The 22,191-nt window shown below is 45.3% G+C and overlaps 1 protein-coding gene across 1 annotated transcript in view; it reads left to right on the top strand.

Moving 5' to 3' along the window:
- Window positions 1–339: 339 nt before the first annotated feature.
- Window positions 340–22,191, top strand: part of SNX30 (sorting nexin family member 30) — a 97,136-nt gene continuing 75,284 nt past the window's right edge. Inside the window, exon 1 of the mRNA XM_019635794.1 lies at window positions 340–5,274. Coding sequence (XP_019491339.1) covers window positions 5,119–5,274 — 156 coding nt within the window. The 5' untranslated portion in view covers window positions 340–5,118. The remainder of the gene's footprint in view (window positions 5,275–22,191) is intronic.

Consider the following 22,191-nt stretch of genomic DNA (forward strand, 5'->3'; position numbering starts at 1 on the left):
AGTTTAGAGCTTTCTTGCATCTTTAGAGAGCAGTGTTTCTTAACCTTTTTTTCTTACCACTGCCTCTAATGGGGAAAAGTTAATTTGGTTTAAATTTTCCCTAACAAGACTCCATTCCCACTCCCTACTCCATGTCCCGTGACTATATGTATATATAATTATAGTTGACATACATTATTATTCAATATCAGCTTCACACCTGAAACTAACAATAAAAAATAAATTAATTAAAAAAATATTTTTCCCTAACAAGAAAAACTAAAAACTAAGGAATAAGATTTTTTCCTGTAGCTTTGGAGGGCCACAAGCTATTGTATAATAGTATCTAAGACATTTTTGTCCCACCCTCACCTCAAGAACCAATTTTCACCCCCTTGGGGGCAGTGTTGCCCCTTTTGAGAATGCGGTATAGAAGGATGGTCCTGCTGTTGAGAACAGTGCTACCCACAAAAGGGAACTTGCAGACTTTCTTCACCCTGCTGGTTTTCCTCAGCTTCTGAATCCATAAGGATGAGTTCAGCTGCATGTTACAGGGACCCCAATGAAACTGCCTGAGACCACAGGGGTGTTTATTGTTCACTTAAGAAGTCTGGAGTTAGGTGCAGTGGCTCAAAGATGCCATCAAGGACACAGGCTTTTTTCGTTTCTCCACTCAGCTATCCTCGGGGTATTGGGAACATCTCCACTCTTGGCCACAAGATGGCTGTAACAGCCCCAGGCACCAGGTCCTCCCAGGGGTGCATTTGAAGGGAGAGGGAGGAAGAGATAGAACAATGAAAAGGGGTAAATGACTGGTAGCAAATAACAGTTGCTGACACCTCTCTCTCTCTTATTTCCTCTCTCCTTTACCTTTGGCTTTACCCAAACCCATGTGTGAATCATTATGCATCCAAATGGAAGGGACTAGCAGTAACACTAGCTGGCTGGCCTTGAGCAAGTCACTTGATCTCTGGGCCTCAGCTTCCTCATTTATGAAATGAGAGTCGCACACTACATGCCTTTTTTACATAAACTTACAAATAGTGCTGCTGTAGATTCCTGAATCCATCTTTTAATGAATATTTAAGGCATTTGTTGTGTTCTGGGAGTGGAGCTGCTGGGTCCTGTGATGTCTGAATGTTCATCTTCTAGATGCCTTTTAAGGATCGTTCCTGGTGATGGACCCAAACACGATCATGGAGCATACAGCCAGTACATAGGTTTTTCATCCTATCCAAAGGTTCACTGCTATTCTAATAAGATGCAGTGCCAGGGCTTCCAGTGTCAGCCTGCTTGTGAAGAAAGCCAAGTAGCACGTGTCCCTTGTGATGGCGGCAAATTACATTTCTATGGCCAGATGAGGTCCGGGTCCTAGGGGCCCCGCAGGGCGAGCCAAGGAAGTTTCTGGGGCTCTGGAAAATATCCACTCCATTGTGAGGCACTTCACGGCCAGCACTACGAAATGACTCTGTTAACAGATAGTTTAGTTCATCTGAGCCCTTCTCCCAAATTTTAAGCACCTGGTAGATCCTCAATAAAAGTAACCATAAAAGTTTAGGGTAAAGGAACCTGTAATAGCATTTTGCAAGAGAAGTTTGTCTTTTAAGCAACATTTTAGCAAACAGGAACTTTCTCCAAAGTAAGCACTTAAAACACTATTTACAAAAGGAGGTTTGGAATGTCAATTTATGGTTTAGAGAAATGGGCGGAGCTCTGAGAACAGTGCTTCTCAAAGTAGTCTATAGACCTGCATGAGCATCAGCTAGGAGAGTGTTAAAAATGCAGATTCCAGGCCCCACCCCAAATTGGAATCTCTTAGATGGGGTCTAGAAATTTGCATTTTAACAAACTCACATCATTCCATGATCTGTGCTGCATTACTCACGGCAGAGGGTCTCCATACTTTTGGGGCCAGGTGCTTTGACATGGAAAGATAAAGTGATCCTGTCATTTACCCACAAACCTCTCTGCCGGTTCTGGGGCAAGGTCCAATTTCTTGTTTGCAAAACTCTTCAGCTCCTGGCCTCAAGTGGACCTGCTGGCTTTTGCTTTTTCCTGGGACATTGTTGACTGAATTAAACGGTCCACACAATTTTGTCTCTGTTGGCAACAGTGCCTTCTCAGTTGCCCCTCTGTGGCTTTCTCCATGTCACTCTGAAAGCTCTTTGAAAACCTCCTTTGTCCTCATCAGCCATCCACTTCAGAAGTGCTGGTGTTATTTTGAGACAGAGCTTGGGATGCCATATAGAATAAAGCTATGATTGTATTAAAAACCAGAAGAGGGTGAGCAGCTAACACAAACATGAATACTGCCTAAGCACATGCTGTACCAGGGGACAGTAAGAGAGAATGCTCCGTTGTGGCTCTGCTTTGTTTCTGAGATCTGGGTGCTCATGTCAAGTCCTCACAGACTTGCCAGTGAGGTTTACAGGATTCCAGCTCGACAAACTTAGCAAATTCTGGGGCCCAAGGCCCTGTCTCCTGAAAGGCACCAGCCTAAGTGCCCAGGGTTACCTATGGGTGGGGCAAGGCCCCATGCTGTGTTCTTGGTTTCTGATGGTATCTCCCTGGTGCCCCCATGCAAATACATCCACTGCGTTCTTCCTCAGAGCTCAGCCTTAAAAATCCAAGCTTACCTCCACAAATTCCACCAAACATTACAGCCTTCTCTGATATAAAAACTTTGTGTTTCCTCCTCATCACTATGTTGCTTTGAAAACTTTTAGTAGACTTACAGTCACATACTCTGGGACACTTTTAACGCTATTTCGGTGACAGTTTCCCACCACAAGGAACACTGAAATACAAGAGGAAATAGTGAATATGAATAGGCAGTCCTGGGCTAAATTTGAACGGTGGAAACTTTATACCAAAATGTTTTCCATAGACGTTCACTTTCTTTAGTTTTGATGACTACCCACTGGATCATTGCGGCCAGATGCCACTGACCAACAGGAAATTGGAAAATAAATAAAAAACTATTTCATATTGCCTTTTAGGAACTCTGGGTTTTTTTGTTTTTGTTTTGTTTTGGGGTTTTTTGGTGGGAGCATAGAAAAATGGTACTCTGATCCAAACTGAGCAAATTAGAGGTTTGGAGGGCACGTTTAATTATGAAAACTTTATGATTTTCATTTCATAAGAAGGGTAGAGAAAACCCAACAGAGAGGGGATAGACGTGAATTAACATCTATTCCGTGTCAGCATTTGGCTAGGAGCGTTAGGGAATGCTATTTCATTCTCACCACCACCACCACCCAAGGTAAATATTACCTGCTCCCTGTCCTCCTCCTTTTTAGGTTAGAAAGCAGGCTCATTAAGGTTAGGCAACTTGCTCATGGTCCCCCACCTGTGGTGACTAAGTGGGAATTCAAATGTGGCTCACTTTTCACTGTCCTGGTGTCCTGAAGAGAAAGCTGTGTGGAGTCTTAATAACATCTCTATTATGTTAAGGTGGCCTGTTGTGAAAATAACACCATTCAATAGAAATACCTATGCTACACATCCATAGAACATTCACTTCTAGTTATCTTCATGCTATTTATTTTAATGCCAATCAGAAGAACAGCGAATAGGGTCTGTAGCCGTTATAAGCAGCCCTCGAATATGAAAGTGGTATTAATTTTACCCGACTCCAAGAGGACCAGACATTGGCATCCCTGTGAGGTGGATGCAGCATTTAAAATTGTTCCCAGAGCCCCCTGAATCCTGTTCTCCCAAACCAAGGCAGACACATGTGGGAGATAAAAGATGATACCATGAGGACTAAGGCCCAATGAATTACACCAGCGAAAATAAGGTCTTCGAAGCTCAGTGAGTCTCTAAGAGAGATTTCGAGTCAGCTTCAACTCTCTGCATTCTCCTCCTGCTTGAAGTGTCACTTGTTTCTAGATTAAAGTGTGGTGGAGACCACAGTGAATCCCAACTTTAAGATTTGCCAGGTGAAATGGGACAAACCTTTAGAATTTGGGGATAAATAGGGGGAAAAGTGCTCCTTCACAGTGAGCCACCCAACCTGTCACTTTCTTAGTATCAATCTGTTCTTGCGTGGACTGGTGACCCCTACTGACTTGGCCCTAAGAACAAAAGCTGCGGAGACAGTTAAGGTGGGAGAAGGTGAACTTCCACACCAAAGAGCTGAAGTAACGCCTTGACTATCTCCACTCTGCTAGCAAATAAGGCTGAGAATCCAGCTCAGCCAAAAGCCCGGAAAGGAAGCACAAAACCATGAAAAAGAACTTAAACCTCTTTCAAAAGGCAGTTCAGTCAAGGTGTTTGAGTCGTATCATTGTAGCACTCCCTCTATTTACTGACACTCACTCTTCTGAGGCTTAACCTTCCATAAACCCGGCTTACTTGTAGAAGCAAGATGGCACGGGATCTCAGCGTGCATTTGAAGAAACCCCACACTGTCTCCTTGTTCGCTATCTCCTTTGGGCCTCAGCCTTTTATGCCATTCTTATACTATGCGTCGTTATTCCTTTCCTTTGGCCATACGATCCCAACCCACGTGCATGTTCCAAAGCCCCCAGCCCCCAGCGTGGCTGCCTGTGGGCGCATCGGTAACCGGGTGTGGAATGGAACAGGATCCTGTAACGTCTTTTTCCATCTCTGATTTCCGTTAAGCATTTGCTCCGGGGACAGAGCGCAGTCTCCATAAAGCCGGCCTCTCCCAGACGAGGTTGGACGTTACCAGGACAGCTGCCGAGGACTCAGGGCGCACTTCCTGCGGGGCGGCAGGCGGGGCGGAGCTGCCCGCCTCCCCTCCTCCCGCCTCCCGTCCCTCCGCCCCCCCACAACCGGTCTCCCTACCCCAGGGCGGCCGGGGCGCTGCGGGGGCGGGGCCGCCAGCGGGCTGGGCGGCGTGGCGGTGCAGGCTGATCGCCGGGGGCCAAGGTGCTAGCGGACCCCGCGGCTGGCTCCGGCGCGGAGCGGGGGCGCGCGACGCGGAGCAGCCCTGCCCAGCGCGGGCAGAGACGAGCCGGCGGGTGGCGGAGGCGGAGGCGGCTCCCAGCCCGGCCGGTGCAGGGCCTTCGACAGAACTGCGGCCGAGCGGGGCCTCGGTCCGGGCGCTGGGGGAGCCCGCCGAGGCTGGCAGCAGGAGGAAGCGGCGGCTGCGCGTCCCGAGCGGTGCGCGCCATGTCGGGCGGGCCCCCCAAGGCCCTGCAGTCCACGGGGCCCCACTCTCTGCGTGACATGCCGCACCCGCTGGCTGGCTCCAGCAGCGAGGAGGCCGTGGGCGGCGACAGCACGCCCAGCCCGGACCTGCTGATGGCCCGCAGCTTCGGCGACAAGGTGGGGAGCGCTTAGCTGGGGATTTGGGCGGCTCTTTTCTCTCCTGAGGGGGAATGTTGGATCTCGATCTCCCCTAGGCACGGCGCCGCGCCCACTCTTGCGCCCCTTACCCGGGGACGGGCGTGCCCTCGCCCCCCAGATCCTTTGGAAAAAAGCGTCTCCTCTCTGCGGGCCCCACGGGGTCGCAGCCGCAAGGGAAGCGGCCAGAGAGGACAGGCTTGCCCCGCGGTGACTGGTCGCGAGCTGGTGACAGCTGGTGGGGAGGGGTCCCGCATGCGGGTTGGGGCCGGAGGCGTGTGTGTAGTGCCCGGCGCCTGTGACCTGGAATGGAGTCCCAAGTTCCTCCAGGTGCATCTTTAAAGGCTGAGCTGCAGAGTAACTTGTAGCTCCTCCCGTTGGCTGGGGCTGCAAAGAAGAAAGTGTTAATGGTTTTCGTTGGTGGGACTGGGCAGCCTTGGTCTTGCTGCCAGTCATCTTCTTCCCCGTCTGTCATGTGGGAAGGGATCTTTGTTTAGGTTTGTTATGTGCACTGAGAAGTCACCTGACTCAGACCCCAGCCGGCGGCGGGAGGAGACTGGGTTGTGGTTTTCGGTGTGGGACTCCATTCACCTCTGACGGCCTCCTACGCTGTGTAGGTTTGGCAGAGGCTGGTTTTGTGGTTGATAGGAAGAAAGCTCGCCCTTTGACCTCCTTTGTGCAGAGAAGCTCCTGATTTTCTTAGAGCAGCGTAACCCTCCTGCTGCTTTGAGAGACAGCACAGTCCAGGGAGCTGCAAGGGGCCGCATCCCCCACCCCCATCGCCGTTTCAGCTGTGACCAGGACTTGGGCTGTGATTGTGGCAGCGCTGCTGTTGCCACTAATTGTAGAAATTAGAATTGTTCTCAACACTAGTGCTCAACATTTCCTCCCCCCAGTAAAATATTAAATGAATTCCTTCTTGTCCTAATCCTAAACGAAGTTAGAGGACCTCACTTTCTTTCCCCCTTAGACAGGAGGGCATGTGGTACAGTTAAAATGAGCATGCCTGCACTGAGCACCCAGAATAGCTAGGGAGGGGTGCTTGATGACCTTGAGAGAATTTGTAAAAGCAGAGGTGGGGGGTGGGGGTAAAGCATTAGGAGAAAGAAGGCTTAAAGAACTAATGAAACCAATGGATTGAGCAGTTTGAGGTGTGTGTGTGTGTGTGGACACTTTGTAATTCTTTCTCTTTATTTTATAGATTATAAACTATATGAAGCCTTATGTCGCTTGGAAATACCTTCCCCATATTTAACATTCAATAAGTAATTGCTAAATGACTGAATGAATAATTGGTTGCTTTCTATAGAAAGAGAAATTGTCCTATATGCATGTAGGTTAGGCACTGATGTTAACTCTTGACTTCCTTCTCAGGTCTGTGTAGGATAGTGAATTAATTGCCTATTGCTGTGTAACAAATTACTCCAAAATTTAGCACCTGAAAGTTGTGTCTGTGGGTCAAAAATGTGGAAGTAGTTTAGCTGGTTAATCCTGACTCAGGTCTTTCATGTTGACTAGGATTGCGGTCATCTGAAGGCTGGATCGGGGCAGGTGAGCTTCCACGCTCACTCACTTGGCTTATTTTTTTTTTTGGCTGAGCCATCCTGTCACCTGTTGGCAGTTCAGCAGCAGCTCAGCTCGGGCTGGGAATTGAACCGCTAGTTGCTCAGAGCTCGCACTCTCGAGCGAGCGCTTAACCAACTGAGCCACTCGGCTGGCCCTCACTTGGCTTTTGACAGGCCTTAGTTCCTCTCTATTGGCTGCTTGACATAAACCTGGTTTCCCTCAGAGCAAGTGAGAGCAAGAGATCCCAAGACTCAAGCCATAGTCTTATGTAATCGAATCTTGGAAGTGACATGCCTCTGTCATACTCTATTGCTCACACAGACCAATGCTGGTACAATGTGGGAAAAGGGTATGAATATAGCAAGTCCTTTAATAACGTTGTTTGATTATAACATTGATGAGATGCTGTAGAAACTTAACTCTTGTTTATCTAGCCTATGGTAAAACTGGTTTCATTATATGTAGTTTCACTTAAAGTCACAGAACCTATGGACGACAGTAAGTTAGGAATCGTTGGGGCCATCTTGGAGGCTGGCTACTACAGGTGGCTATTTAAAATATTTGTTTAACGATCCACTCTTGGAGGATAGCTGACTCAGAATATGGGCATTTTACTAATAAGTGCTGGTAGAACAACTGCCCCGTACCACCAAGATCTTGTTGGTGGGCAGGAAGTCAGCCCCAAGTCTAATTACTGCTGGTTGACTTTACAGGGACAGTTCTATGAGAGAGACCTTATTATTAATTATCAAATATTTAATAAGTCTCCTTTCAGCTGTAAGGAACATCCAAATGACATCACTCCCAAGGGCCTGATTTATAGTAAGCCACTTTTCCTTAGAGGCAAAGCAGTATAATTTCTTTCTCTGACTGGGAGTAACATTTTCCTTGAGTCTTGGCATGCACTTACGTTTTCGTAATTCTGGAGAGATTTCTGTAGAAAGAAGCTAGCGAGCAACAAAGGTGAATTGGGACCAGCGGAAGGGAGGCTTCCCTTTGCTCTGCTTTTTCTTGCCCAGGCAGCATGGAGGGCAGGGAGGGAAGTTGAACACTCTGGTTTGTTGTTGAAAAGAAGCCTGTTCTCTTGCCTTTTTGGACATTAGGGCTGTGATTCTGGCTGCCTGATTCAGCGTCAGTTCTGGGCTTGGAGGACGAGAGTTTGACAAGCCGCTCATAGTGTGCAGGGTTATTATATTTTGCGCAGGACACTGCTTCCTGGGAGCCCAGGATGGTGCCATGAACAGGGAAGCCTTGTGTCTTGGCCTAGCAGGCACTTCTGAATGGCCTCTGAGGTCCTGGGAAGGAGGGAAAGACCATATGTGATAGTCTCTCTACCCACAAAATCTAAAATCATTCAAACCAGAGAGTAATGGGAGGAATGCTTTCTATCTAGCAAGGGTTGCTAGCAGTGTTTCTTTTGCCAGCTAAACTCACCAGGCCTTCTATCACTACATCCTTCATCTCCTCCTAAAATGTAAATAAACCATTGGCCCATCTCTCTTTTTCACTTTCACCTGCAAACCACTCTGGGCTGCTTCTCCCCTGACTCAGCCTCCAACTCCTGCGCCCTCCCAAAACTTAACATCAAGCCCTCTCAAGCCCCAGCTGTGGTTAACACCCCTGCCCACATCCTCAACCTTTTCACAGAACTCTTCTACCTACTTCCTGTCCCCTTAGGTCGTTGCTTCCTCTGAAGTCTTCAAAATGGAGGGAGGTAGGTGTCTTTTCCTCTTGTACTCCACTTAAGTCAGGATCAGGAGATGGGGGTCAGTGTCCCCTCTCTCTCCACTGCCCTTTACAAACCATGTTCTGCTCCTTTGAGGCGCATGCCATTTTTTGTTCACTCAGCAAATATTCAAGGGCATGCTAAGAGTCAGGCACTGTTCTAGGAACTTGGGATGAATCAACCAGTTGAAGACCCCTGCGTTCATTGGGTACATTTGGTGAGTACATACTATGTTATGTAATAAATTCCATGGAAGGAAGAAAACACAGGGCAGGGAGGGGCGTGTTCAGGATCACTGGCCATGGGGAGGGCGATTTGGGTAGGCCTTATTGAAAATTTGAACAGAGACTTGAAGAAGGTGAGGGAGTTAGCAAGTGGATATCTGGAGGAGTGTCCAGGTGGAGGGAACAGCCAAAGCAGAGGCCTGAAGGCACATTCCTCGTGCATCAGGGAATAGCCCGGAGGCCAGTGTTGCTGGGGCAGAGTGAGAATGGAAAGTCAGAGATTGAGGGCTTGGTGGGGTGGGGCAGATTGAATAGGGCTTGGTAGGCCACCTGAGAACTTTGACCTTGACTTGGAGTGCCATTGCAGGGTCTTGAGCAGAAGGAGGGCAATTTGTCTTATGTGTTGAAAAGGATCACACAGGCGATTGAACTGAGAATCCTTTATTTGATTATTCTACTGAGTTAGGTTCCTTTTTAGTTGAAAGGACAGAAACCGAACGCAAACTGAATGAAGGAAAAAAAAAATACTGGCTCATGTTGTTGAAAAGCTCTAGGTATTTGGCTTCAGGAATGGCTAGAGCTAGGTATTCAGATGATGTCGGGAATCTGTCACTTTCCGTTTCTTGGCTCTGCTTTCTTCTGTGTTAGCTTTAGTCTTGAGCTAGCAAAGGGATATGTTATACAAACAAGCTTCCCAAGTCCAGCAGAAAAGAGAGCACCCCTTTCCTGATAGTCACAGCAAAAGCTCTGGGCTGGTGTCTGCGGGGCCTAAATTGGGTCAGGCGCTGACACCAGTCTTTGTAACTCTGGTTGCCCGGATCTGAAACAGCTCCTTACCTTTAGAGTGTGAAGAAGGGAAGTTTTTGTATATTTGTTTATTTGTTTGAACAGTGAAATATATACCCGAAGTACATGTATCTGTAAAGATATAAAATGTATCTGTATAGTCTAAAGACTAAAATGTATCTATACAGTTTTTAAAGAATAATAACATGAACGCTCACATTCCTACCACCAAGATTAAGCTATAGACTTTACTAATAATACTTTAGAAGCCCCGCTTGCCTGGGAAGGAAGGAGGTGGCTTCCAAAGCAAAATCAAGGTGCTGTTATTAGAAGGAGGAACCAGTGAATATTGGAAAAGCCGAAACAACATGTCCATTGCAGACCTTCCAGTATCTTTTTCTTCCCTGTTGTTTTCTAACTTCCCTGCTTCTCATTCCTATGCATTAAAATCCTAAGACCCACAACTTGCTATCTTTTCAAATCATGTCCTCATCTCAGGGGACTCTGTCCAAATCTCCAAAGCTCTCTGTTTCTTGATCTTATTTCCAGTCACCTTCACCTCTTTTTCCAATTCGGTTGCCGTCTCCCATGGCCACCCCCTTGCATTGTAACACCTATAACTGTTCCTGCTCTGAAATAATGCCATCGGATGTCATCTTTTCCTGCCGTACCCTCCTTTCTCTCAGCCTGTAATCACTGACTACACCTGTTCTCTGACCGCTTGCATTCACCCACCTCCTTTAGAGTCTATGGCTCCTCTTGTCCCCTGCTCCCTCCTCTGTTCTTTACTTGGTTCCTTTCCTCTCCTTTTACACCCAACCTGCATCACTCCATTTGCTCATGTCTTTTGCCTGCACCTAGGATGTGAAGGCACCTTGCACATTCCTGCCGGTGTAAACCCACAGATTCCCACCACAGCTGGGGCCTTAGTGGTGCTGGGCACCCCCCTCTTTTCCCAGGAGGCCCCCATCCTGCACTGTGGTGGCCCGAAGGTTTTCTATGCTCTTCACACCCGCCACCCTTCCTTCTGCTGATGGCCTCATGTTCGAGCTTAGAGAAGAGAGAATCCACCGTAAAAGAACTTCTTTTCACGAAATACAAAATGCTCTGAGTCTTGCTTTCTTACCTCCTGTTGCAGAAGAGATTCTAAGCTGATCCTGAAGTGTGGAGCCCGCCCCTGTGGCCTCTTGGACACCCTGCCCTGTTGTCCTTCCTTCCTCACTCCTCTTCAGACTCCCTCTCCACTGGCTCATTCCCGTCAATGTTCAAACATGCTCAAATTGCCCTTCTTTCTAAAACAAAGCAGGAGTAGAGAAAACTCTGCTGTGATTCTCCCTTCTCCTCCATCTCCTGTCCGATTGTGTGACTCCTCTTCACAAGCAAACTTTTTGAAAGAAAGGCAGAAAGGCTTGCTCCTCTTGTCTCTACTTTTTGACCTCTGGCTTACTGCTCAGCCCACTGCTGTCTGGTTTCTGCCTTTCCTATTCACGGTCCCTCGTGACTTCCTTATTGCTAAATCCAGTAGATGCCTCACAGTCCTTATCTTACCTGACCTCTTGGTAGCACTTGACCTGTCGAGTACCCCCCTGCTTGAAACACTCTTCACTTCGCTTTGTGGTTTAGAGTGTGCATCCTGGAGCCAGGGGGTCTGGCTTTGAATCCTGGCTTCACCACAATCTTTGTAACAGCAAATTATTTTTATCTCTCTGACCCTCAGTTTCCTCATCTTAAAAAGGGGATAACAGGGCCGGCCGAGTGGCGCATTGGTTAAGAGCTGGCTTGGGATGCCAGAGGGCCCCGGTTTGGATCCCACATATGAGGGCCAGTGACGCTGCCCTCTACAGCTAAGATGCTGAACAACAGCTCGACCTGGAGCTGGGCTGCCTTGAGTCGCTGGCAGCAGCAGCGGCAGCGGCAGCGGCAGTGGAGGCGGAGGCTGCAGCCCCTGCTGCAGTGGGTTGCCATGGGCTACCATGTGTGGCCAGCAACCAGCGTGAGTGGCCAGTAGCTGCAGTGAGCGGCCGTCCAGAAGCCGGCGACTGATCTGCCTCACCCGGGAAGAGCGCAATGATGGTGCCAACTTGGGCCAGTGAAGCAACGTCCTCCACAACTAGACTGAAGAACAAAAGGACAGCAACTTGTCTGTTCCCCTTCCCCCAATAAAAATCTTTTAAAAAGGGAGATAACAGAAGTGCCTACATCACAGGGTTGCTGTGAAGATCCGGTGAGTTAATTTCTAAAGCAGAGTGCCTGATGCTTAGTGAGCCGTTAATAAATGTGAGGTGGTGATGGTGGTGGTTTTTATTCCCTGAGATTGCACTTTCCACATTTTCTTTGTACATTTTTGCCTCGTCTTTGTCAGTTTCTGTATCAGTTGTGGTCCGATCAGGAAATAAAACCGCTGTAGGTATCTCAAACGGAGAGACTACAATGCAGGGAATTAGTTACACAGGTGGTGGAAAACATGAGAAGGCAGGCAGAGGACAGTGAGGTAACCCAGAGAGTAGCAATGGCAGGAAGCTGCCGTCATCCTTGGGGCTGGCAGGTCAATGGGAGGAGGTGATGTTAACAGACTTCAGGAGCCTCTGTGGGAATTAGAACCATGGCAGAGCTGCTCAACCAGAACTGGGACCACAGAGGAAGGGGGCCCTGCAGAAGGGGCAACTGCTGCCAGGGACACTGTCTGAACCAGAGAGAAGGGGTTGGGGAGCGGGGAGAAATACCCTGGCTTCTCTCCTCATCCTGGTCTATCATTAGTGTCTTCCGTCTGCGGAAGCCAGAGCTGGAGAGGAAGAGGGACACAAGCCTGAAGGGTACTTGACTCCTGGAGGCACCTATGCCACATATGCCTGAAGCTTGCTAGCCCTGCTCCCTGAGCTTCCTGGTTACAGGAGGTCATCAATTCCCTTTTTGTTTACACTTTTCAATTTGGTTTGTCACTTGACACTTAAAAAAAAAATTTGATCCATACATTAACCTTAAAATGCGAAGTAAAAATTGAGTTTTATGGTTTTATGTTGGGAAGATTGAGAAGGGGGTACTTAATTCCTATTGGTTAGCCCCACTATTGGGATATACTGTCTGAAAATCAGTTACGGTGGCAGAAGTTTGAGGAGGCTTTCCCGTTCCAGGTGGGGAAGCATCGTGGGCCGAGGGGGTAGCTTGAGCAAAGCTCCTGAGGTGGAAAAGACCTGTGCCCACTGGAGTTGGACCGAGTTGGGTTTTGAGAGCCTAGATGTGGGGATTAGTGAGAGATGAGGTGGAAATCAGGTCAGGCAGAGCCTGAAGACTGCTTTGAATGCCGTGATGTGAAGGTTGCTTTTATTTTCTCTAGGCAATAGTCAACCCTAGAGGGATTGTGAGCAGGGGAATGCGTGATCATTGCTTGGGATGAAGAGAGACTGGCAGTGAAAGATGTAGATTAGGAAGCTGTTAGCTTGGTTTAGGTTGGGGTTGTTGCCTGGAAGAAGAAAGATTAGCAAATGTAAAGGTGACTAGTTTTGGTAAATTGGGGATGACTGGTTTTCTAGTCTAGGAGATGCTGGCTGGTGCCCTCACTGAGAGGAGAACACAGACTGGGAAGCAAGTGTGAGTGGGCGGTGTAGAGATGATTAGGATGCAGTTTGAAGGCAGGAGTTCAGGACACAGGTGGTGTCCCCGGGAAGCTCTTCTTTATTTTATAGATGCGTAACCCCAATAGATCAAGTAGAGATGGGAGTGAAAGATGCAGAGATTGAGGTCAGACTTTTGATAAAGTGGATATTGACAATGACGTGGAAGGCAGGGGGGCCCAGCAACCCAGTGTAAGACAAGTAGCTTATGGGAAAAAACCAGGGTTGACGGAAGGTCTTTAGGAAAAGGGGAGACTTGAGCGTTAGTGGAGGTGATGGGGAGAAGACAGATGTTCATGATAAATGAGGGTCTCTCAGATTAAGTACATAAATAACAGCTTGGCAAGGATGCACTAATTCACATATGAGCAATTGGGTTTATTTACCCGATTAGAGGGTCCTATGCTATCTCACACCTGCCTTCCCCCAGATGTGAGAATTCTTTGTTTTGGCTGCCACAGCAGGGCTCAGGAATCATTGTCGTGCGTGTGTGTGTGTGTGTGTGTGTGTGTGTGTGTGTGTGTGTGTGCGCGCGCGCGCGCACCTGGAGAGTGGACAGGGCCAGAGAGATGTGCAGAAAGAGTGTTTCAGGGCTCTTGTTTGAGAAAAGGCGCAGAGGCAGGAAAAGCACACGGCGTGCTTGGGGAGCAGCGTGCAGGCACTTTTCAGAACCCACATCTCTGGAGCATCGGCCACATGCCTCGCTCTTTGCTAAATGCTGGGGATGCTGAGAAAGATGAAAAAACAACAACTCTCCCTTGAGAGGTTCATGGTCCAGTGAAGGAGAGAGACACATACACAGATGGTTGCAATGGAATGTAAAAGATGCCAAACATGTTTACTAGCTCTGCGGCCTTGGGCGAGTTTCTCAGCCTTGTACAGTAGCCCTCCCCGTTTATCTGAGGCTTTGCTTCTGAGCTTCCAGTTTCCATGGTCACTGAGGTCTGAAAATATTACATTTCCCCAACCATCTACATCTTCCATTTCTGACATCTGACTATTGACATCGTCCTGGCTGCATGACCCAGGATCCCCTGAAGTGGATGACCCACCACCTGACGTATTGTCAGGAGGTCACTAGTACCCTAATGCTGCGTCACAGTGCCTATGGCATTTGCCTCCCTTCATCTCCTCATGTAGGCATTGTATCATCTCATACCACACAAGAAGGGTGAGCGCAGTACAGTGAGACACCCAGAGAGAAAGACCACATTCTTGTAACTTATATTACGGCATATTATAATTGTCATATTATTACATATGTTTAACCTCTTACTGTGCCTAATTTAGAAGTTAAACTTTATCACAGATGTGTACGTATAGGAAACAACATAGTACATATAGTGTTTGGTCCTAATTGCAGCTTCAGACAGCCACTGGTGGGTCTTGCAACTTATCCCCCACAGGTAAGGGGGGACTACTCTAATGCCTCAGGGTCTGAGATTAAATGAGTGTTTAGAATAGTGTCTGGCACACAGTAAGTACTATGAAAATGCTCAGTGTCATTACATTAGAAGCAGACCCTGAGAAAGGACTTAACTGCCAGGAGTTAGAGAAGTCAAAGAAAGTGAGCTAGGGAAGGGAAGGCAGCCAGTAAAAGGCGTGCCACAAAGCTGGCTCTCGCTTAGAGCTGCAGCTTCACTCTCCTGGGGAGCCCTGACAGCCTGTATAGAAGAACATGCACGTGGGTTATCCCCACCCCAGGTCAGGGAGCTGGGGTCTTCGGAAAGCAGCCCCGTCAGTGCAGTCATTGGTTGAGCGCTGCTTGGGTGGGGTGTTTGGGCCTTAATCCCCGAGCACTTTCCAGCCTGCCCCGTGGATGAGCAAAGCAGGGTCAGCAGCCGGGGGAAGCAGTCAGGCTAAGAAATGCAGGTGCTGCCAGCTGGAAGTCAGGACCTTGGGCACTGAATTGGCCAGGGTGAGGGGAGGCAGGTGGGGCATCGACACCATCTACTACAGTTATGAAACTAACGCACAGGGCATGGAGCAAGGAGTGACCATGCTTAGGAGGATGGTGGCCTTTCCAAAGGAGATAATGTTTGAGCTGGAGAACGAAGGAGAAGCAGGCGTTTTACAAATGGACAAAGGCAGGAAGAGTAACACCAGCAGAAAAACCAGCATGTGCCAAAGCTTGGCAGCGTCAGGTTGCAGGAATGGTATGTGAGGGGGTTGATAAGCGATGCGGCTGGAAAGGTAGATTGTGGGCAAATTGTGGTCTGTAATGGCCAACAGTAAGGGTTTCATCCTAAGTGATTGGGAGGCCAGCTGTATTGTAAGCAGAGGAGGTGCAGGGCTATATTTGTGGTTACTGGCCATGGTGACTGAGCCCCTAGCTAGGACTGGGTGGCTGGAGCCAATAGGCAGGGAGTCTGGGGAGAAGGCTTGTTGCAGCAGAAGGTTGGGGGAAGGCAGTTCAGGAGGGTTTTGACCTAGTGGATTCAGGGAGTGTACTGGTCAGGCGTGTGGTTTGCAAATGATAGAAATCTAGCTAGCACTGCTGGGTCCTCAAGGTTCATCCATGTTGTGGCATGTGACAAGATTTTCATCTTTTTTATTTTTTAACTGAGCCAGAGATTTTCTTCTTTTCAAAGACTGAATAATATTTCATTGCATGTATATACCACATTGTTTTTATCCATTCATCCATTGATGGACATTTGGGTTGCTTCTACCTCTTGGCTATTGTAAATAATGCTGCAATGCACATGGGTGTGCAGATATCTCCTTGAGATCCTGTTTTCATTTCTTTGGGGTATATACCCAAAAGTGAGATTGCTGGATCATATGGTAATTCTACTTTTTATTTTTTGAGGAAGCGCCATACTGTTTTTCATTGCGGCTGCACCATTTTACAATCCCACCAACAGTGCACAAGGGTTCCAATTTCTCTACATCCTCACCAACCCTTGTTGTTTTCTATTCTTTTGATAGTGGCATTTGAATGGGTATGAGGTTATATCTCCTTGTGGTTTTGCTTTGCATTTCACAGATGAGTCGTGATGTGGAGCATATTTTCCTGTGCTTGTTGTCCATTTGTATATCATCTTTGGAGAAATACTTATTCAAATCCTTAGCTCATTTTAAAATCACAGTATTTGATTTTTTGTTATTCAGTTGTAGGAGTTCTTTTTTTATTCTGAATATTAACCCCTTATCAGATATATGATTTGCAAATATTTTCCTCCATCCTGTAGGTTGTCTTTTAATTCTGTTGATTGTGTCCTTTGCACAAAAGTTTTTAAGTTGGATATAGTCCCATTTGTCTATTTTTGCTTTTGTTGCCTCTGTTTTTGGTATCACATCCAAGAAATCATTGCCAAGTCCAATGTGATGAAGCCTTTTTTCCTATGTTTTCTTCTAGAAGTTTTATAGTTTTGGGTCTTAGGTTTAGGTAATCAATCCATTTTGAGCTAATTTTTGTATATGGTATAAGATGAGGGTCCAACTTCATTCTTTTGCGTCTGGATATCCAGTTTTCCCAATACCACTTGTTGAAAAGACTGTTCTTTCCCCATTGTGGGTGTATATGCTTTTAAAGCTTATTTCTTACCAATATCAATAAACCATATTAATACTTGAAGTGCTAAGGTGGATTTATTCTACAAGTGTATGAGTGACTTCTCTGTACTATGCAATGTGTAAGGCATTATGTTGCTTGGGAGTTAAGATAGCTAAATTCTGGAATTGACATGAGTCAGGCCTCGTACATTCAGGTAAACAATATCTTACTGTAATTAGAATAAAAATGGTTATGGAATAGTTGTTTTATTGCAAAAATAGAAGCCTGGACCTTCTTTAGGGCTATTTAATTAGGGGAGAGGTATATTTAAGGAATTGGACTTGTCACCTTGCTGACACCAGGGTCTATGCTGCAAAAATGCAGTATAGCAGCCTTTCTTTGCCCCGTCCGGTCAAGAAAATCTTATTTATTTCATGACTTGCATCAGCAATTGTGAAGGACACTTGGACTTTTCATTCATTCCTGTAAGATTCAGGTGGGTCTATTGTGTACCATGCCTGAAAGATACATAGATGAACAAAATGACATTACCTTCTAGGCACCCAAGGTCCAGGAAGGGAGATAGAGGAGTACAAGTGACATATAACTGCAATTTTACATGCTAGGGGTATATTATACAGGATGCCATTAGAGTAATCAGAGTGATTTCTTTGAGTAAAAGAAATTCTAGAGTGGAGCATGTTTGAAGGAGGCCTTGGGTTCCCTACTGTAGGTAATACGTACATTTTGTCTTTTAAATTAATGGTCAATAGAATTTCAGTGAGAATTTGAATAATTGTTTTCTGATCTGATAATAATGGGAAATTCTTTACTGTTTTTCAGCCCTTTGATTTGATTATGTACGTACACATTAATCCAATGAATGTTCTTTACCAGCGTATCCAAAATTGACCAAAATATTGGTGGGACCCAGTGTAAAATTAAAATGTTTGTCCCTTCGTTAAGAAATTAGGAAGAATTTCAAGATAGCAACAGCAGAGCATTAAACCCAGTGTGGAACCCTTCTGAGCACGAGCTCCTGTGTGATCACACAGATTGCACACCTGTGAAGCGGGCCCCGAGTGTATCTTTTGGATGCTGATTTTCAGATCCTATTAAAATAACTTCTTATCCATCTCGATGTTCTAGTTCAGGACTGTTGTTATTCTCTGGGTATACTTGCAATGAGTTGGGGTCCCCACGACTTACTTCTCTTTTGGATTGACTGGGGAGCTTGCCTGGAATACTCCACCCCCTCTCTGTCAACATCCTAGCATTCCCTGTTCTAGAAACACTTAATGTTGTTTCCTCTGTGCTTGGAGACTGCTTTTCATTTTTCTAACTGTTGTTTCCACTCTTTTTTCCTTTGTTCTGGTCACTTCCCCCATCAGGTGTGCCTAACGTATGTTCCCTCAGTCATCCTCACATTCACCCAGAAATAAAAGTGAAGTGTGTTTGTAATCATTGCTAACATTTATGAAACACTTATTTGGTTGGGATCTTTACTGCAACGCCTCAGTGCACTCGCCTATGACGTAGTTACTGTCTCGTTCCCCTTTGACAGCTGAGGAAATGGAGGCTTTGAGAGGTGAAGTAACTCGTTCAAGGTCTCAGAGCTGGAAGAAAGTGAGGCTGGGATTTGAACTTGGGTCTTTCCGACTTCAGAGCCCACTCCCTTCACTACCACCACTGCTACAGAACTGTCATCCCCTCCCAAGTCTCTCCCTTTTTTTTGAGCACTGAAACGCATTAGGCCCTATACATTGCGTTTCTGATATAATACAAAGCACAGTCTTCAGGCCACTGGGGATGAAACCATCCTCTGCTGTATCTTAGCCTGTGTCTCTTCTCTACTCTCAGTGTCTAGCTTTTTCAGCCTCTTCCTCCTCATGGTACCAGTCTCTCTTGTTAGAGAAGTTTCCTAAGGCTCACTGTCTTCTCATCCCCTCCAGGCTCCTCGGATGCGAGGTCTTTGTAAGCTGCTTTCATCTGCCGCCTCTTGCCTCAGCACCAAGCAGGCCCCCTGGTGCTCACACAGATCCCCAGTGGCTGTCTTTTCTGGAATCGCAGGCCTTTAGAGCTACGGAGGCATCAAAATGCCTTCTTGACATCTATGGAAATGATTGTTTGATTTTTCTGCATTAATCTTTTAGCATAATTGATTTCTTAATACTGAACCATACTTAAGTTTGTACTTAGGATAAGTCCTACTTGGTCTTGATTTGGTTTGCTAATGTTGCTAATATGGAATTTTAGATTTATTCTGTATTTTCTGTTTATTATGCTATCTTTTTTCTCTTCCTTTTCTCCATTTCCTGACTTCGAGTGGATTGATCAAATGTGCTTTGTTCAATTTTATTTTCCTTCAAGTTCTATTTCCTGTTTCTATTTGACTAATATTTTTAATCATATTTTTGTACTGTAGGCATGACTTAGTATGTGTAACTTTCTTCAGAACAAAGGGAGACTTTGGGTTTGCTTTTACTTCCCCTTTTTTGAAATTATTCTGAATTTGAGTTCCTGATTGTGCTCAACCTTTTAAAAAAAATTAATGCCCTGTCTTTTTTATGAATTCTTTTCTTAACAGTTGCTTCGAACTTCACAGTAACATCAGCTCTCCGTTAGACTAATGTCTTCTTTCTTGAACAAAGCTTTATTCTGATGTATTTTTTCAGTGTGCTACATTATGTCTGTGAGTAACATAAGGGGGAGAAACCCTGGATGGTATACATTATATAACAACATCTGAGTGGTATACGTTATTCTTTTCTTGTCTGAGTGGTAATTTGGCTGAAATTTTCCCCTTAAGACATGTGTAGAGATTGCTTCACTGCCTTCTTTTTTACTTTAAAAACATTTAAGAAGGTTAAAGCATTTTTTTAAAGATTTTTTTTATTGGGGAATTGGGGAGCTGAACAGTGTTGGGGAATTGGGGAAGGGGAACATTGTGTTTTTCCAGGACCCATCAGCTCCAAGTCAAGTTGTTGTCCTTCAGTCTTAGTTGTGGAGGGCGCAAGCTCAGCTCTAAGTCCAGTTGCCGCTTTCAATCTAGTTGTGGGTGTGGGGGCATAGTCCACCATCCCATGCGGGAGTCAAACTGGCAACGTTGTACACTGAGCCATCTGGCCACCCATTGGCACCGCGGGGCTGCTCAGCTCAAGGTGCAGTGTTTAATCTTAGTTGTGGGTGGACATAGCCACCATCCCATGCGGGAGTCAAACTGGCAACGTTGTACACTGAGCCATCTGGCCACCCATTGGCACCGCGGGGCTGCTCAGCTCAAGGTGCAGTGTTTAATCTTAGTTGTGGGTAGGCGCAGCAGCTCACCATCGCATACGGGTGTCGAACCAGTAACCTTGCTGCTAAGAGCTTGTGCTCTCACCAGCTCAGCTCGGACGCAGCTCATTGGCCCACGTGGGAATCGAACCAGCGACCTTGTTGCTCAGAGGTTGCACTCTAACCAACTGAGCCACTCAGCCGGCCTGGTTAAAGCATTTTTGAAAGTCAATTCTTTGGGGCATAATTTATATAAAATAACTATCATGTGAGTGTGTGATTCAGTGAATGCTGGTAGTTGTATACAGCTGTGAAACCACTATCACAATCAAGATACAAACCATCACCTACAAAAGTTTTCTCATGCCCCTTTGGAGTCCATACCTTCTTCCACCCTTGGCCTTAGGCAACCACTGATCTGCTTTCTGTCACTACATTAGTTTGCGTTTTCTAGAATTTTGTATAATTGGAATCATAAAATATCTACTCGTGTGCCTGGCTTCTTTCACTCAGCATAATGATCTTTACCCATATTGTTGCTATATCTGTAGCTCGTTCTTTTTTATTACTGAATAGTATTCCATTGAATGAATATGCCACAATGTATCCATTTACTCATTAATGGATATATAGGTTGGTTCCAGTTTGGCACTATTACAAATTAAGCTACTGTGCTACACTGAAAAAAGAAGAGTAAATTAAATCTAAAGCAAGCTGAAAGAAGGAAGGGAAGATGACTGGAAATTAATGGAATAGAAAATAGAGAAACAATAGAGAAAATTATTGGAACCAAAATTTGGTTCTTTGAAAAAAAATCAACAAAATTGACAGCTAATTAGCTGGCTTGACCAAGAAAAAGAGAAGATTCAAATTACTGAAGTCAGAAATGAAAGAGTAGACATTACTACCTACCTGACAGAAATAAAAAAGGATTATAAAGGAATACTGTGAAGAATTCTGTGCTAATAAATTATGTAACTTAGATGGAATGGGCAAATTCTTAGACACAAATAAAGCTGCTATGAACTTTCTTTGGTCTTTGGTTGACATGTTTTCATTTCTCTTGGGTAAATACCTACTAGTGGAGTTGAGTTTATGAGAGTGCCAGCAGCTCCACACTGTTGCCAAGGTTTGGTATTGTAAGCCCTTTCAGTTTGACCAGTTCTAGTGGATGTATAGTAGTATCTCATTGTGATTTTAATTTCCTTTTGCCTGATGACTAATGATGTTGAGCCTCTATTCACAAGTTAACTGGCCATTTGTATATCTTTAGTGAAGTATCTTCAAATCTTTTGCCTTTTTTTATTGAGTTGTTTTTCTTATTGAAAGATATATATTGAATTATTTACATATTATTTATATATTCTTCTTTAAGAGTTGCTTTATTGAGGTATGATTGACACACAAAAAGATGTACATATTTAATATATACAACTTGATGAGTTTGGAGATAAGTATACACCTGTGAAACCATCACCACAATCTAGGCCATTAACATATCTCCACAAGTTTCCTTCCATCTTCTTTATATATGTTTTTATTATTATTGATAATAATAATAATAATAATAATAATAATAACATAACATAAGATCTACCCTCTTAGCAAATTTTTAAGTACACAATACAGGATTGTTAACTATAGGCACTATATTTTACGTTAGATCTCTAGGACTTACTTGTCTTCATAATTGAAACTTTGTACCCTTCAACTAATACCACCCCATTATGCCCTCCCCTAGCCCTGGCAGCCACCGTTCCACTCTCTGCTTCTATGAGATTGACTATTTCACATTCCTTATATACATGGTACTATATCATATTTGTCCTTCTGTGACTGGCTTATTTCACTTAGCATAATTCATTCATGTTGTTGCAAATGGCAGGTTTCCTTTTTTAAGGCCAAATAATATTCCGTTGTATGTATATACCAATATATTTTCTTTTTCTTTTTAAAGAGGGATAAAAATGTTTTAATAATTGAAATACATTGGTAAACTGAGTAATTTACATTTCAGTACTAAGTGGATATACATGGTCATTATCAAATTAAGAACTTTCCAAATATCTCACTAAACCTCAGTTACAAGTTCTTGAAAATAGTACAGAATTAACATGATACAATGCCATGATCACACAAAGGTAGAGTGGGGAGACTCAATGGCTAGAAGTATTTGTAATTATGTAAGTCTTGGATTAAAGAAAATAGGAC

This window comes from Hipposideros armiger, unplaced genomic scaffold (genome assembly GCF_001890085.2).
Source record: "Hipposideros armiger isolate ML-2016 unplaced genomic scaffold, ASM189008v1 scaffold_24, whole genome shotgun sequence".
Classification (NCBI taxonomy): domain Eukaryota; kingdom Metazoa; phylum Chordata; class Mammalia; order Chiroptera; family Hipposideridae; genus Hipposideros; species Hipposideros armiger.